General features: G+C 49.1%; 1 protein-coding gene across 2 annotated transcripts in view; it reads left to right on the forward strand.

Moving 5' to 3' along the window:
• The first annotated feature begins 5,154 nt into the window (after positions 1-5,154).
• Positions 5,155-17,875, forward strand: part of PKM (pyruvate kinase, muscle) — a 16,384-nt gene continuing 3,663 nt past the window's right edge. Inside the window, exons 1-8 of one of the 2 annotated variants that reach the window (XM_019471964.1) lie at positions 5,155-5,350; positions 5,735-5,826; positions 8,829-8,960; positions 9,162-9,348; positions 10,185-10,455; positions 11,126-11,276; positions 12,827-12,979; positions 16,608-16,774. In XM_019471964.1, the coding sequence (XP_019327509.1) occupies positions 5,200-5,350; positions 5,735-5,826; positions 8,829-8,960; positions 9,162-9,348; positions 10,185-10,455; positions 11,126-11,276; positions 12,827-12,979; positions 16,608-16,774 (1,304 nt within the window). In that variant the 5' untranslated portion in view covers positions 5,155-5,199. Of the gene's footprint in view, positions 5,351-5,734; positions 5,827-8,828; positions 8,961-9,161; positions 9,349-10,184; positions 10,456-11,125; positions 11,277-12,826; positions 12,980-16,607; positions 16,775-17,279; positions 17,447-17,875 lie in introns of both variants that reach the window. The other variant, XM_019471965.1, reaches the window with a different exon arrangement.

Here is a 17,875-nt window from a genome sequence, read left to right on the forward strand (position 1 = left end):
CCCCCCCCCCCCCCCCCCCCCCCCCCGCCTGTACTCACGTAAGAGCGGCGGCGATGCTCTGAAGGGCATTAGCTTAAATCAGCCTACGGCTCACTAAACTCAGCAGTGATGCTGCAGCCTCTTCTTCCCCACCTCCTCGGAAGAGGAGGCCCCTTCCGATTAATATCTTCTCCCGTAATTAATGCCTGCCTAAACACGTCCAATCGATTTGGACAGTCTCTTGAACTGTGGAAACCTTTGAAATGTGTTTAAACCCTCTTTGCAGGGCTAGCTGGGCATGAATAGTGCTTTTGTCGGCGGACAATGGCAACCTCCCGACTGTCTCCTCGGATTAATAAAAATAGACGGCAAGCTCTAAGAACCTGCTTTGTTCTGATAAGGCAACTGGTTATCGGCGAGGCCCAGGTTAACAGAAATCAGTGTTTCACGCAGGTTTTTGTGATGTTAATGTCTTAACTTTTTGGCCACCGCCTGTTCTGCTCCTGTGAAGGGCTGCTGCTAATCGTGACTTGCCTTGGCCTAAAGATTGGATGACAAAGAGGTTTTTTGGTTACTCAGATACCCCCAGGGAAATTCGAGGGCTTGTTGTGCAACCAGGAGTGCATAATTAAAAAAAAAAAAAACCTCAATCCTAAGTGCATAATTCTATGCCCGACATCCCATTTATAAAGCAGAATTAAGGCTAATCTAGAGGAGTTAAAGTTTGGTGGCCTAATGGGTCATGCTGATGCCAGCTTATTTCCAAACCGTGACCAGATTAATGAAGGCCTTCTCTGCCGAGGCAGGAAGCTCTACTGTGAGCCACGTGTTTGAAGCGGGGACTCTTGCCTGCGAAACTCTTCTGAGAAACTTTACTTTCACTAGATAATGAGCTTGCAGAGACTGCGGCACTGCCTGCGAGCCCGTTGCTCGAGCAGCCTGCTTTTTTCTTGACTACCTACTTCTTTATCCGCCCAAAATCGTAAATTTTACGAAAACCTTAATTTATTCATGTTAGCTGGCATGATCCAATGCCAGCGTTAATTCCCTTCCCACACACCAAGCTGATAATTTAATTTAATACAAACAAAATGTTTCCCAGGCTGGCTGGGCCACGTGCTAGTCCTTTATCTCCCGCCCAGCCGGAGGCCGTTGTTCTCCCTGGGGGAAGATGGTGCCGGGGCTGCTGCAGCGTGCGGTGATGGATGGCACGTATGGAATGGGGCTGCAGTACCTTGTCGCTGCCGCCCACAGCTGGGCGCACAGCAAATCTCCATCCTGGAGCTGGGGATGCAGCAGGGGGATCTATACTTCCACCTAGAGTTATATTTACATTTTAAAAAACCCAAAAAACTTTCTTTTATAACACAAAAAAGATTTTTACAGTTTTCTTGAAGGCAGCTAGGTGGTTTCTGCTGGTGTGGGGCCAGGCTGAAAGGCTCCTTTCCTGTGTCAGAGCAACACGCTGCAAGGTTAAGTGGGTAGGTGTGCCCGCGCTACAAATACCCTCGAGATAAGTCTTTCTTGTCGTTGGAACATCTGATGCTCGTCACCTCGAGTCGCTTAATTTTTTTTGTTAAGCCTCCTGTGTGCCTTTGCCCTCCAGGGAGGGCAGGCTCGGCTGAGGCAAGGCTAATCCAGCTGCACGCAGGGAAAGTGCTGATGTCACCCCATGCCGTGCAGACTGGCCTCACCTTCCCGGTCCCTATAACTCGTTTGCCGAAAAGCCAGGCGGGCATCTCCCTTGCAGAGCTGTGGGTCTCTCTGCCCGCGGAGCTGCGGCTCGCTGCCGGGGAGAGTGTATGCCAGCCGGGAGCAGGTGGTGGCTTCTGGGTCCCATCCAGCGTTGCAGAAAAGAGATGGCAATTTGGGGTGGCCATCTTGTACTTACGTAACGGCGCGACGCCACCTCCTGCAGCAGTCAGAGAGGGAAGAACGTGTTGTCTCCCTCTCTGGAAGAGGGGTTGACAGGCTGTATTAAAAACCTGCTTTGCTGCAGAGCTGAATTTTTTGTTGTTGAGTGCCTTTAGCTTCTGGAATGAACAAAGCTGATGTTTTTCTAGGCTTTTTTTTTTTTGGAATCTGAAGGCTTGCCCGGTTTCATAACCCTGCCCTTCTCAAATATAAGTCCTAACTCAAACCATTTCTGCCTCTGGCCAGGGCCACTGGGCGTGAGCAGCCTTGTTCTGCAGCGTCAGTGAGGTTGTGTAAGTGAGGCTGACCAATAAAACCCGAATTGTCACCCACCATGAGCCTCCCCCCTGCCTGCCTGCAACTTATACAGGCAGTAAAACATCTATGTCCGGCGTGGCAGTGGTTAACGCCGGTCCTGCCTGGGGACAGTCCCTGCGAGGCCTCGCTGCAGTTTCCACTCCCCTTTGTCACCAGTACTGGGGATTGCCCAGGCGGGGATTGCTGCTGCCTCGTCCCCGAGGGCAGATCTGGAGGTGCTGGGGGTTTAGGGTTTCTCTCAGCGGACCGCAGGATGAGCTGGTTGGAGTTAGTCACCTCGCTACTGCAAAACCGGTTGTCCTGACCTCAAACGGCTCTTTCTAGAATATTCAAGAGCCAGGGAGATACCAGACATCTTTGGGATGCCCTGCCTGAAGCACAGGCAGCCCAAGTAATAAACTTGGGGATTTAATCATTATTCCTTGAGGAAGGAATTCAGATTTATTCAGTGCTGGAAACATTCAGGCTTTGTAGGGTATTGCTTACCCCCCTTCTTCGCTCAGCCCAGACTGAGTGCTGTGTGTCTTCGTGTGTCCTTGAAGTCCTCGCTCCTCTCCTTGATTTTTAAAAAAAGCAAGTCTGTAGTAGTGGGAAATGCCAGACATTCCTGTTATAAGACTGGTCCTTCCAGTAGAATTCAATCGATGCTTTGTAAGTACATGGTAATGGGAGGCAGGAGGAAGCTTTAAAAGTGGGTAGGTAATGTTCACATTAAAAAGTGAAGCTTGTTGGTAGTGGGGCATGGTGCTGCGGGCAGATGGGTATTTGGGATGCTTTTTGGCTGCTGCATTTCTGCTCTCGCCCCTGGACAAGGTCACAGTGTCTCTGATTAATTTGTGTGAGCTCACTGAACTGCAGGAAAATCTTGTGAAGGGGATTCTGACTGGGAACTTAACTTTCCTTTCTCTTTATATATTTATAAAGACTTAGGGGGGTTAAAATTATATTTGCAAATTACTTGCGTGGGTGGGGGATTTCCATGAGATAGGGAGAACTCAGCTGCCTATTTTTAAAAACTTCCAAGTCATGCTCTGGATGCAGTTTCCATCTCGGGATCCCGTTGTTTCGTATTCCTCTCCTTCCCAGAAGCTGTGCAGACCCACTCGCCTGTGTTTGTGTGGAGGTGATTTCCCAGCAAAGGCTTATTTTTTTTGGCATCTAGAGAAGCCAGCGCTGCTCCGCAGGTGTCGGAGGATGCAGCAGCAAGTGTTAGAGGGCTAAAACACAATGTTTCAGGGCTGACCAGCGGGTTTTCCTATAATAATGGGACTTTGTCGGGCTTTTTATGTGGGCAGACCTTCTTGTACTGACTCCAGTGAATCAGCAGCTTCTGGCAGGGCTGAGGGAAAGGAGGCTTTGCCAGGACAAATTACGGTTTCCACTGGCTTGACTCCTTTATGCCGCATGGGAACGAGGCGATGGTGAGTCAGGGCTGCCTGCAAGAGGATCTGCACGATCTGCACGTACGTGGGGAAGGTCTGCAGAGCAGAAGTGGCTGAGGGGAGGAGCATCGGCTCGAACAGAGCCTCTGCGGCACCGGGCAGGCACATGGCAGGCTGGCAGGGGATCTCCCTGCCTGTTCCTTAGAGGCATGGTTTCATTCTGGTCAGCTCCGCTAGCTTTGACAAAGCCTTTGGGTTTATTAGTGCCTCTGTTCCGAAGCTGAATACACTGAGCTACTGGTGTGTGCAGCTAACACCATTTTGTGATTTATTGGGGGTTTTTTTTTGTCTGCTTGGGGCAGGCAGAACGAAACCCCTGCTCTGTCCCTGCTGAGCAGCAGCCCGTGTTTCTACAAGCGCCACGCTAAAGGCGTATCTTATAGGTAAAGGCAGCTTATGCTGAAAGAGCAGCCTGCTTTGAATATACCCTGCGTGCCCAGGGGATGAAGTTTGAAGTGAAACCACTGTTTGAAGTCAAAACTAGTGATCTGCCCATACCAGTAACCACCACCTTACATCACTCTCTTACTGGAGGCTTTTTGAATGCTGGCAATCTAGCCTGGGCAGGTCAAAGAGGACAAACAGCTTTTAGCCACCACTGCTACTTGAGAACAAAATTATTGCGGTGTGGCCTGAGATGCGCAATTAAAATGCCCGGGGGCACCAGCATTGCTGGGAAATGAGTGTCCTCCCGTCCCAGTAGGCAGTTAAGCTTCAGTTCAGCTTCCTCTTGGGATTGCGGGCTGTTCCTGCTGTTGTGGGGATGATCTAGTCCTGTAGAGGCAAGCAGCCTGAGTTCAGAGAGGGCTTTTTATCCAAACTTTGAAAAAAATAACCAGTTTTAAACCTTGTGGTGGTTTTCTGCTGCCCTGGGTGAGGGGGAATTCAGGGGATGGGGGAGACCCGCGGTGTCTTCAGTTTGAAGAGGGACCTTGAACGTATTAAAGAAACCTTCAGTCTTTTACATGTTCTCTGCTAAGGTGTTGTGTTTAATCAACTCAAGTCTACTTGCTTGTACAGGCTTAAAGGATGGGTTTTGAGCTTAGGCGGACTTTGCCGTGATTAGGTGCTCCTTGGCAGAAGATTGCCTGTGTAAGAGCATATCTGCAGGCACGCTAGTGCCGAGCTGCCCCGGTCCTCAGTTGCGATGGGAAACGCAGTTGAGGCCTGTAGGAAAAATGACTCAAGAGCTGGGAGGGAGGAGGCAGAATTTCTGCCTGCGCACTCAAGTGCTTGAATTTTGTTGCGTTGTGTAGCTCCAAGGGAAGACTGGCAATGAAGAGAAGCTATGAAGGGAACATCTGCATAGAAGGCAGGTGAGCTTTGGGTGGTGTACGTGGGGGATGACATGGAAATAAAGTGTGTCTTGCCTGTATCTAAGACTCTCAAGTAGGAATATAAAGATAGTTTGACCCAGTAGCAGCTTTCTTGTTACCTCCATATTCATCACGTGGGTGTGTTGGTGTCTCTGCTTGATGAGCAAGTCTGGGCGATTTCTAAACCTGGCACCGCTTTCTTCTCTTCTAGACGCAGGATTCCAGCGACGATGTCGAAGCACCACGATGCAGGGACCGCTTTCATCCAGACCCAGCAGCTGCACGCTGCCATGGCGGACACCTTCCTGGAGCACATGTGCCGCTTGGACATCGACTCGGAGCCAACCATTGCGAGAAACACTGGCATCATCTGCACCATTGGTAGGCGATTCCTAGATAGGAGAGAATCACAGCTGTGAACCCCTGTGTTGGTGAAACTTGTTAGGGAAATTGTGGGAAGGCTTCAGCTTTCATCCCTTGCCAGAGCTGAACTTGGTGTGGAAAGAATATGACTTTCCCATGTCTGCCTAACCCATGTTATTGCTAGGAGTGAATCCAGTAGCCAGGGAAATCGGAACTGCTCAGGTTCTGCTGTGCTCCGCAAGGCAAGTTAAAACACCCTTTGGCTACTGTAGAGATGAGCTGCTTCAGCGCTGAGCAAGTCTGTATCCGTTATTTTTTCTCTTCCACATGAAACAGCCTGACGTGTGTGGGTTATCTCATTATTTTTACAGAGTTAATATTCAAACTGTTTCCTCCTCCTAGGCCCAGCCTCCCGCTCGGTGGAGAAGCTGAAGGAAATGATTAAATCTGGAATGAATGTTGCCCGCCTCAACTTCTCTCACGGCACCCACGAGGTAAGGGTGGGGTCTGAGCTGATATAGCCCTGACTCTGTGTGTGTGTGTGTGTGTCTGCTGACCCTGTCCCTCACGGAAGAGGGAAATCCAGCTTAGTCCAGACCAGCCTTGGTGTGGGAAGGCAAAACTTAGCTGTGCTTTTGGAGAAAGCATGCTGGTTGTACATACTGAGTCTGTGTAATTGCTGATAACACTTAAGTGTGCTTTCTGAGCCATTTTGAAAGCAATTCAAGTTGGTTCCACACCCTTCTCTGTACCAGGGAGCCAGGTAACTGATATTTGACACTTGTGTGCCAACTGCTTGCCATGAAATCCTTCAGTTCTTCCTTGTGTCCTGCTGTTGGCTGTACAAAGCTGCTGCTTCTCAGTTAATAGCAGAAGCCGAGAACGTTTGTCCCTGTTTTGCTGTGCACCTCTGCAGGAGTACACAGCTATCGGTTGCTCGTCTCACTTCTTGTTACGTTGCTGAGGGTTTTGCAAGCAGGCGATCAATGAATAACCTTGTCTCAAAAGAAAACTGTTAGTGATTTGAAGTAATCACTGTGCCTTGTTGAAAGAATTGAACTCCTGGGTTTGCTCGGCTAACCAGCTGCTCCAGTTGTGTTCCTGGCAGTCATGAGGTTAGCACCACGGTACTTGGGTGGTGGTGCAGTGAGCTTATAAGAATAAGGTCAAAAGAAATCAACACTGCTTGTGGCAGACAAGCCCTTACTGATATAAATAGATAAGATCCTCAGCGATACTGGAGGAGCCGAGGATCCCATTCCAGGTTGCCTAGAATGCCACCCTGAGCCTTTCTGCTGAGTTTTTTTTACCCTGGCTGCCCTCCAGCTTTCAAAATGTCAGACAGTAGCCAGTAGCAGCTGTAGGTGGCTTTACTTACTGAACCGTGAGCCTCACGGTGCGTAACAGCTTGGCCTCTCACCCTCGTGGCCTTTAAAGGCCACAGGGCGCTGTCAGAATCGAAAGGTCTGATGCTTAACTGTGGGCAACCGTCAGACCTTGACTAAACACCCCGGGGTAGTGTCGGTGCATAGGCTGCAGTTAGCAAAATCTGCCTGACGAAAGGGTAGCGTGGAATAACTCCGCCTCTCAGTAGTCAAATGCTGCTGCTGGGTGACTCGGCAGGGAGTTGGTGGCCAGGCTGAAACTGGGAATTTTCACACCGTTACTGCCCAGCGGAGCTGCTGCTGCGGTTTGCGTACTTGTTAGCTGAGGTTGAGGACAGGGACTGTGGCTTTCTGCTTTGGGTGAGGTCTGATTGCACATTTCATACAGATGAGGTTAGATTACAGCAAAGTCTGGTCTTGCTGTCGTCTCCTGCTGAGTTTGGCTGTCAGCCGTAGCCAGTCTTAAGTTTGAGTCCCCTCCTGGTTCCTCCAAAACACTCCAGTTTCCAGTGAAGCCCCAAAGAGTTTTCATCTGTCACGAGTGCTTCGGTTCTTGTGTCCACCCTAAAGCATTCAACGGGGCTTCAACTTTAACAGAGGTGCTCTAGCACCTGGCTGCAACCTTTTTATATAGAGAAAAAAAAAAATTGCTTTTACTTCCAGCTCTGCCTGCATTCCTGTTCTGCATATGTAACTCTTCAGGAAGTCAGACTCCCTAGGAGCCAGTTAGTCATCAGTATCAAACTAAAAAGGAAAAATACCGGGTGACTGGGACCAGCTAAATGTAATAGCACTGTTCAGGCAAGTTTTCTGTACTGCATCCATTTAGGCTGCAGTGCACGGAAGGGTCGGGGCCTTCTCAGTCTCGACTTGCGCACTCGATCAGTAAACTAAATTTTTCCTGCTCTAAAGAGTTAGCAGTTGCGGTGTATCTCTGGCCGAGGGCATGCACACAAACTTCAGCACAGCTTTTTCCGGCCCCACCTTCCTGGTGCTGGATTATCGTCCCCACGATACTGAAGTCGGCGTGCGGGGCTTGTGTCAAGGCGGATTGGTGGTGTGGGGGGAGCTGGGTGTTTCCAGGTGAGTCAGGCCAAATGCTGTCCGTCTGTGGCACAGAGGGGAAAGGTTATTTCTTATCTGCAAAAGTCTGTCAAGTGTTACACAACTTGCAGTCAAGGTTATCTCTTAATGTTGTTTAAGCAAGTAAAGTAAACTGATCTGCTGGTCATCTGAAGCTTGTTTGAGGTAGTTGGGATGGGAGTTTCCCCGCAAAACTGTCTGTCCTGAAACTGGCAGCGTTAGTGAAATGCTCTTGCATGCGTGAAAGTTTGGAAGCCAGGTGTGTGGTGCTGGAGTCTTGAACTTATGGCTGCGATTGCTTTGGCTCTCGAAATAGACTTAATAAATACTTAAATGGATAACGTCCTCTTAGCCAGTCCTTTATCTTTAGGGGAAATTTAAGCCAAAGAGTTATAAAAAAGCTTGTCCATCTGCTCACCCGTGGGACTGATAAGAGGGGTCAGGCTGGAAGTCTGTGGGGAAGTTGGCAGTGCAGAGAATGGCATCCTCCCTTCCGTGCTCTGAAGGGAGGAGGAGAAAAGCCATGTGTGGCAGTTGCTTAGCTGTGACATTCTTCTGGCATTCAGGAGTCTTTCCATGCACATAATTGTCCAGCTGCCAGTGCTGCCGATGTTCTGCCATGTTGAATAGGCAGGCGTTCAGCAAAGCTTTCAGAAATGTTCTTCCTAAAGGCCTGTTGGTCGGTGGGCCATCTTCAAATGGCAAGCGTATGTCCTGATGGAAAATCACTTCAGCCGAGCACCTGGGCTGTCTCCTTGAGTTGTCCTTCTGGGATTAGAACTGGGGGCACCAAAGGCACAGCCAGATAACTGCCGGACTCCACTTTCATGTGGGGAAGGCCTTTGTATCCTCACGCTCTGCTTTTCTGGAAGCTCAGTCTGAATTAAATTCTCAAGCTAGAACTGAAATTGAGCATAATGTGAGAGCAGAGCTGTCACCTTGGGCAGCATTTGGGGCGCGTAGTGATCTTTTTCATAAGCAGTGGAGTAGAAATGGTCTGAACGCTTCCATCTCTTTTTCCTTGCCAGTATCATGAGGGCACAATCAAGAACGTGCGAGAAGCTACAGAGAGCTTTGCCTCTGATCCCATCACCTACAGACCTGTGGCTGTTGCGCTGGATACCAAGGGACCTGAAATCCGAACTGGACTCATCAAGGGAGTAAGTTGCTCTTTGTTTCTCCCACTTTTTTTCAGCGTGTGAGACTAGATATCATGTTAAGCCTGTGGCCTTTTCCAAACACAAAATGTCTCTAGGAGACGAGGTAACAAACCAAATACCAAAAGTTTTGACAAACTGCTGCAGGCTGGGAGGTGGTTGTGTGCTGGTTTGTTTTGCTGAAACGCGTGTTTTGACACACAGAGTGGCACAGCAGAAGTGGAGCTGAAGAAGGGTGCACCACTCAAAGTGACCCTGGATGATGCCTTCATGGAGAACTGCGATGAGAACATGCTGTGGGTGGACTACAAGAATCTCACCAAGGTTGTAGAAGTTGGCAGCAAGATCTATGTGGATGATGGTCTGATTTCCTTGCTGGTTAAGGAGAAAGGTGTGTATCAACCATTCCAGCTATGCCTGTTTGTTTTTTTCCTCAGAGCATGTTTGTGCTTTCCCTCCAGTAACTATTTTTTAGTTTGCAGTTGTGTATTAAAGAAAGGAGTATGTGGTTCTCAGTGCTGTAGTGAGACTTTGAGCAAAACTTTCTCTACTTCAGCTAGCAAGTTTCCAAAAACTAACTTCAGCTGGGTTTCACTAGGCTGTCATCTAAAACCCTTCTTCAGAGGTGAATGTGTGGTAGGGACATACCAGTGCTTGTGATCAAAGCCTGTTTAGCTAATTCAATTTTAGCCAGGTTAATTCATACTTTTAATGCAGGATTTAACTGGTTTTACAGCATAAACCCGGAGTTTTGTGATTAGAGACAGAACTAGCTTTAACTGGTAATGTAGGGGCAAGGTTAGTTCCACAGTACTCCCTTTATAGTGCTGCCTAAACTGCTCTAGCCTCAAGGTATTGCCTCTAATCCCAGAGTGTGTAGGGAGATGGAGGTGAGGCTTTTGGGGTGCTCAGTTTGGTATTCCAGGGCTCCTGAGTGCAGAAATGCAACCTGGTGGCTTTTTTGGGGAGGCAGTCCCAACCTCCTGCACAGAACAAAAGACATCTTCTCCAAGGACGGCATAGAAGTGGTTTTAAACTGGTCTGTTGTGCTCCCACGGGTAAATTGCAAGCTTGCGTGCCACATAAATCCGCTGAAGAGAGCGGTGATGCGCTTTTATCATGTGCGGTCACTGTTGGCACTGCTGTTCTCAGGCAGGGAGGTGGTGTGGGATCTGGCAGCGGGGAGCTTTCTGGTAAACACTGACCGTGGGAACACATTTGTTTCAGGCAAGGACTATGTCATGACGGAGATCGAGAACGGCGGCATGCTCGGCAGCAAGAAGGGAGTGAACCTGCCTGGTGCTGCAGTCGACCTGCCTGCGGTCTCTGAAAAGGACATTCAGGACCTAAAATTCGGTGTGGAGCAGAACGTGGATATGGTGTTTGCTTCCTTCATCCGCAAAGCTGCTGATGTCCACGCTGTCAGGAAGGTGCTAGGGGAGAGGGGAAAGAACATCAAGATCATCAGCAAGATCGAGAACCACGAGGGTGTGCGCAGGTGAGCTTTGTGCAGGTGACACTTGAGGTTTGTCACCCTGTATCAACGGAAGAACACAGACCCTTTGCACTGTAGTCAGGACTCCCAGTCTCTGGCTTGGCAGCAGCAGCAGCAAACTTACTAGTCTGAGTAACAGGGTGGTTAGTGCAAGCCATCAGTTAATGCCATGTGCGTGGGACTTGACGTAGCTGCAGTATGAACAGTGGGTTGTGTAACTGTCACGCGCCCTGAGCTTGTGGGGACAGTGTCACAATCTCCCTGCATCCCTGAAAAATCTGTGGTATTTTTTGTAGCGAGTGCGAGCTCAAACGTGAGGAAACTTGCTGTTCTGGATGCAAATCAGCAAGCTAATGCATGGGAATCGCCAAGTCTGTGACAAACTATCAGACTAAAATATCTCGGATCAACTCATGCTCCTCTCGATCTGTCTTTGTATAGCTTTAGAAAGCTTTATATAGCACTTTATATGTGCTATGACTTGGTCTTGTTTTTCTTCCTCCTACCTTGGCATTACAGGATTCCAAAATGGCACATGAAAAGTCCCTGTGCCGACAGCATAGCTGGGTATCGCCCTCCGGAGCGATACTCCCTTTCAGAGGGGGAGGACAGAACAGAAGGGAAGGTGCTTTGCAAAACAAATGGGGTAACAAACCTCTTCTCTTGCTGTCAGGTTTGATGAGATCATGGAGGCCAGCGATGGCATTATGGTGGCCCGCGGTGACCTGGGAATTGAGATCCCTGCTGAAAAAGTCTTCCTTGCCCAGAAGATGATGATTGGGCGCTGCAACAGGGCTGGCAAACCCATCATCTGTGCCACTCAGGTACTCGAAACGCAACGCTAGCTTGTAACTGCCAGAGTCTGGCAGGGTGTGAACGTCAGTAGCTGTCATGGCTTGATGGCGTTTGCTGGAGAGTGAGATGCCAAGAGCAAAGAGGTTTTGCTCATAGCTGAATAGCTCATCTTGAGGCACTTCAGCGATGTATTTGGGATCTTCCCCAGTAAGGTTACAGGACCTCTTGTGTGGCTGCTGAAGGTTTTACCCCTCAAAACTTCATGCAGTATGAGCCTTTTGGGCTGACTAAACAAATTCTGGGAAAAAATCGTTTACTCCTTGCCTTGGCATCTTGTAGCAGCACATCTGTGTCTAACAGAGAAGACTTGCTAAGGTTCCCGGGTATCTTAACGAGATGCACCCACACTGCAGCATCAGAAGGAACTGAGTAAAAGATCCATCTCCTTGTTATTCTGGGAGCTGCTAGTGAGGGAGGGAGAGCTGATGTCCAGCTTCACTGGTTCCAGTAGGGATCACATGCAGACAGTCCTCAGGCACTGGGAGAACTGGTTTCCTGGCTGCGCTTGCTCTGTGCACAGGCTGTGGAAGCAAAAACTGTCTCTAAACAGTAGTTATCAGACAAGGCTCTGGATTTACAGTAGCATATGCTCCTTCCTCTTCCTGTATTGCAACTGAAACGCTGCCACCGGTGGTGTTCGGAAGCAAAAACTGTCTCTAAACAGTAGTCATCAGACAAGGCTCTGGATTTACAGTGGCATATGCTCCTTCCTCTTCCTGTATTGCTACTGAAATGCAACTGAAACGCTGCCACCGGTGGTGTTTCGTGAGGAAATGAGTGGTGTTTGCCCAGTGGTGAGCTGCAGCGGGGGGAAAGCTGAGCGCCTGAGGAAGATAGGAGAGCTGGCCAGGCTTTGGTGTGTGGAGTTACACTAGCTTCTGGGAGAAGGGGGTAGGAAGAGCTCACCTCATGGAAAGCTGTCCTGTTTTCTGCTCTCTTCGGAGTGGGTGCTTAGGAGGCTGGTGGTGTTAGCTGTTCTGAGTTTACTAGCCTGTATGTATTATATAAAAAATTTGAGATCTTGTGTTGGATGAAGGTGATGTTAGTTGGTGCAGACCTTGCTGTTTACCTATTTCTAGATGAAAAAAACAAACCCTTAAATGCTAATTTGGGAACAGGTGGCTGGATTTGAGCTTTCCGTAAAGATGTCTAATGCAATACTCTGCTCTAAAGAGCTCTGAGTTCCTTGGACCAAGCCCTGTGCTGAAAAGTTAAATTGGAAAGTCAGAATACTGTGTCTGTGGTGTTGGGTAGGTTAAATCTCCCTGGGAAAGGAGTAAATGTAGAACGGGTACAAAATGAAATGGGTTGTTTTTCTCGCTGGTAGGTGCTTTAATTCAAACCTGGTTAGGGACCAGGCCCCTCTCTGTCCCCTACCCACAGGAGAACTCTACTCCCAGAGTCCTTAAGCTGCCTCCTGTCTCCTGCCCTATCGATAAAGTATATTGAAGTGCACTAGTGAAAAAGCAGCTGGTTCCTTCTGCAGTGTCTTGATTTCTTTGGATTTGTTCTCTTCCAGATGCTGGAAAGCATGATCAAGAAACCTCGCCCGACCCGTGCCGAGGGCAGCGATGTTGCTAATGCCGTTCTGGATGGAGCGGACTGCATCATGCTCTCTGGAGAGACCGCCAAGGGAGACTACCCGCTCGAGGCTGTGCGCATGCAGCACGCTGTGAGTACTGCCTTTGCTCTGGTGGGGGGGCACGTCCTGCAGGTGAAAGTAGCAGTACTCTCTTGCTCTGCATCTTCCAGATGAGCCAGGCACCTGAAGATCTAAATGTGTCTGGTGCTAGGTGGCAGCACCTAGCAGAAATCGTAGTAATGACTTCCTTGTTCACACTCCTGCTGTGGGTGTTTCTTTACTTAGCATGGTCCTGAGGGCCTGAAACCTCACTTTGTGTGCTCCAAACGATTGTCGGGCAGAGCCGAGAACTGCTCTGCAGTGCTCTGACATCTAAAACTTCAGATTTCTCATATTAATTTTGTTTTGTTACCTTGGTATGAGTTTCTCCAAATACCCTATTCATTTTGGCATATTAAATGCCTTAAACTTCTCCAAGGTCAAGGAGCTGCTTAAGCAGTTTATCTCTAGATAATGAAAGGTATCGGCTGACTCCTCGGGGGGGCGGGGGGAGGCTTGTGAGTCTGATTTACAGCACCGTGGCATTCAGCACCTGGTGCGCTTGGTGTTGGGGGTGTCTGTTGCACGAGTACTGACAGCACCGTATTTTTACATGCCTGAACTGCCAGAAACCTCTGCTCTGCTTCGAGTTCACCCAGCTCGCATTTCAGCTGATAAAAAGCCTGATGTCAAGTATCTACAAGTGTTGCTTCTCCCCAGTTACCAGTGCTGTGAATCACAGCAGTGATAACTCACCAGTTATAACTCTCACCAGTTTTATTTGCAATTCAGGTTATATAGATTAATCAACTCAGCTAGTGTTTGTTTGCAGTGCATTATGTAAATATCTTTTAACTTTACCTGGTCAATATGGAGTGGTGTGTTTTTGCACATGGCAAATGCAAAATATGACTTGATGATTACTGGGCAGTGACTGCTGGTTTACAGGCTGAACGCCAACGGTGCACCCGAAAGGTTCTTCCTCAGTTTTCACCCCCTAAATCACGAGGGTTGACTTTCTACCGAGAGTTGGAAACTTGCTGCAGCAAACCTTACACCTGGGTTTCCATTCTGGCATTAATTCTTAGACTCAGGCAGGTAGTATTGTACCTGGAGCCTGAGCTTGGGATCCGTTGCATGTGCTTCCCTCTTCCTGCAGACCTGGGAATAGCGGTGGTCGCTCTGCCAGGCCCCTGCAGAAATACTGAAGGCTTTAACCCTCCGGGCAGAGGAGCAAATACAGATTCACTTCATTTAATGTAACGTGGCACAGGCAGCAAGCTGCCAACTCTGTGATGGTAGGAGCACGTCCACCTACAGTCAGGATCTGTCATCTGAGCTAATTCACTTGCTGTTAGTTGAGAGAAGCCCTGCCCAGCAATAGTGCCCTGAATAACCACGGTCTGAATATCTGCAGCATGGCCAGAGTGGGTGAATATTTCCATCTGAAGTGGCCAAGCGGTCATAGCAGGGAGAGAGCACCTTGCCTCTGGTAAAGAGCGGCTCCTTTATTCATTCTCTGGCCTGAAATTGGTATCAGTTTGGGTTTATATATTTGTTTATCCAGTGCTGCTACAGGAGCATTCCAAGTAAAGCTCCCTCTGTAGTGAGGTGCAGACAGCAAACGTGGGCTGTAATGCTGAGAATGATGAGGGTCTGTGCTATGTAGTATCCTTGCACCTCTCTAAGAGACTTGACCTGTCTGTCCACGACCTGTCACAGCAGCTTTGCTGGGACTCTGCAGGGGTTTCGCTTAGCGATCCCTTTCGTTTCTGCGAGGCTAGCTGGAGCTTGCTCTTCAGTAGCTGGCACCGCTGTGACAAAAATGCCATGTGCCTCGGGTTTAGTAGCAAGCTTCCAAATATTGGGCAGGCTGTTTCCTGCTTGTGGGAGTGGGCTGCCTTCCAATTCCAGTCCGTGATCCGCAGTTGTCTTCAAATGCCGCCCTGGCCATGCTGTCTAACGGGACCAAGGTTTAAATAGCCGCTCCGTTTTCCTTTCTCCCACCTCCACCCTGGTATCTCCACCTGCGTACCAACTGGAAACCCTCTAGCCATTTCTGTATGAGTAAAGCCAGCTGTGATGTGGAGTTAAGAGTTGCTGTGCCCTTCTGCAGCCACTGTCAAAGCAGACACGCGTATACACATATTCTCTTACAACTGGGGGATGCAGGCTTCCCTCTAAACTCGGGTTCACTCTGCGTGTTATGCAGAGCTGCCTGCCTTTGGACCAGGAGCTTGAAGATAAACTGCCTGGCTACCAGCTCTTGCGTTTGCAGTAAGTATTTTGAGGCGAATACTTCCATTTTATCTAATGGCAAGTGTAAAGCCAGCAGTAACAAAACTGACTGCTTTAGGACCAGAGTTGGCACTGGACTGCTGTTCCTGCCTGTCACATGCGTCCTGTTATTTTTAGACATAAGATACTTAACTACTTTGGCTTAAACTGATATCTGTGGAAGAGGGATAATTCCTAGCATCACATAAAATAATTCATTAACGCTAGAGTAGCAGAACTCTTATTTGGAAGGGGTCTAACTACAAAGCTTTCACTATAATGGCACTTCAGTCTCTGCTTAAACATCAACTCGTCATCCTTTGTGTAGCGGCTGCTCACTTTCTGGAGTAACTGGATGAAGTTATCCTTGAAAAGATGATCAACCTTTGCGTGCTTTTCTAGTCTCTGCAAGCCTTCTTTATCGGGTTGTCAGAGGCTAATGCAGCCTTCTGAGGTGAGATTTGTCTTTAAATGTGAGTAATTCCCAGCGTACTGGGATGAACAGATTACTGAACTTGTTGCAGATGCTTAGACTGAACAGAAAGCCCTTAGTTGTGCCTCTGTACCTCTCGTCTGTCCAAGTCTGGCACTGTACAAACACCCCAACATACATGTGACAACCCTATAAGGAAGACTTGTTCCTATTTATTTCTCTATTACCGAAAAGGAAGTTGGTACAGCACTTGGAGGTGAAACTTCATTGGCTCTCAAGTTAAACTAAATCTTTAGGCTCTCAAGTTAAACTAAATCTTTAGTGACTCTCAAGTTAAACTAAATCTTTACTGGCTCTCATGTTAAACTAAATCCAATGAAGCTGAGAGAGGCAGTCTCCCAACTTCAGGGGTGATGTTGAAAGCGCATTGCTTGCATGTTGGCTCCATGAAGACCGTTCCAGCAGTGCTGTGTGGCACTGGGAGAGTATGAAGGGGGGACATGGAGCTGCACGGATTTCCTCTTGAGGAATTGCAGGCAGGACCATCAGCAGGCTGGTAGGTGGCATGAGAGTCCCTCAAGGAAGTAATAAGCAGCCGCAACAAAGTGCGGTCTGACTCTTGAGCTGGCTTGCTCTGGTCCTTGAAAAGCAATCTGCGTTTGCCTGCTCTGAAAGGAATCCAAAATATAGCAAGAATGCCACCTTTGAAATGCCTGCCCATTGACCGGGGCCTGCCAGGTAAACGGCCTGGTGGACCAGCCAGCGTGGCTGCGGCGTGTTAGACTGGGTTGCATTTAGTAGACTCACAACCTGAGAGCCAAAAAGAGTTTCACAGCCTGACCTTTAATATCCTCTTGCATGCATTACTGTGACAGTTAAGCAAATTAACGTGATCTCATGTTACTCTGGTACATCTTTCCTTCTTTTCTTTCCTCTTTTCTCCTCCTTTCCTCTTACTCGGGCCTGCAGATCGCTCGTGAGGCTGAGGCCGCAATGTTTCATCGTCAGCTGTTTGAAGAAATTTTCCGCCTCAATGTTAACAACAGGGACCCTGCTGATGCCATGGCACTAGGCGCAGTGGAGGCCTCTTTTAAGTGCTTAGCTCCAGCCCTGATAGTTCTGACCGAGTCTGGCAGGTAGGGCTCAGAGAGGGTGCTTGACGCCAGTCGTTACTATGAGTAAAAACACGCTCCGTTCTAACACTGCAAATATTTAGCAAGCGGCTTGCTGCTACGGTATCAGCCTTGCGTAACCGCTGCAGTCTGAGTTGAGTTCATCTCTGTGGCAGGGAGGGACTCCAGGTAGGCAGGAGCAGAGCGAGAGTGCCTGGCAGTTGGCATGAATGTCACCTGAGTGTGGGCTCGGCGGGGCGAGGTGACTCGGTAGGTGCCACCAATTCAGAAAAGAAACCTTGAGAATCGAATGGTTCCTCTGTAAGGCTGCGCTGTTTGGGTGGCTGAGTGTTGCGGCCATCACCCCAGCGTGTGGAACTAAATCTGGGCTTGCTAATTGGTAACTCTTACTGTCAAAAGCTGACGGCATTTGTGTGACACCTTGCTGATAGAGCACCTCGCCTTACCCTGTGCTGCCCCGAGCGACTGACGTGAGTGTTGTCTTCCCGAATGCGTGTTGCTCTTATAGATTGCCCGGGAGGCCGAAGCCGCCATCTTTCACAGGCAGTTGTTTGAGGAACTGCGTCGTCTGACTTCTCTGAACTGTGATCCCACGGAGGCCGCCGCTGTTGGCGCTGTGGAAGCGTCCTTCAAGTGCTGCAGCGGGGCCATTATTGTCCTCACCAAGTCTGGAAGGTAGGAGGTGACAGGTTCCCTCAGGTCAAGCCCGCTTCGTGACAGGGTGGGGGACGGAGACTCGCAAAAAGATGGCTTTGAAAGACTAGAGCTGTAATGGTGAAGCCCGGGTTTTGGCAGCGACTGAGAGCCCAGGCCGCCTGCCTGCAGTGCCAGTTCCTCGGGAGATGGGCAGACGTCTCAAACATCTGCATATACAACCTCCGAGTTCCTCAGCCTGCCTCTGCCAGCGTGGCATCGGCACCGAGCCCTGCCTCCCCTTGCTGTTCCGAATGGCATCTCTGCCAGCAGCGCTGGCTGGAAGAGTCAAGGGAAAATAAGTGTTACAGCTTCGATTCAAACTTCTTGGCAAGAAATCCTCGATTTAACAGTAAGGCAGAAGTTCAGTGGATGCAGAATCTATTTCTTTTTTTTTTTTTTTATCGAGGC

The sequence above is a fragment of the Aptenodytes forsteri genome, unplaced genomic scaffold (assembly GCF_000699145.1).
Source record: "Aptenodytes forsteri isolate BGI_AS27 unplaced genomic scaffold, ASM69914v1 Scaffold258, whole genome shotgun sequence".
NCBI lineage: Eukaryota > Metazoa > Chordata > Aves > Sphenisciformes > Spheniscidae > Aptenodytes > Aptenodytes forsteri.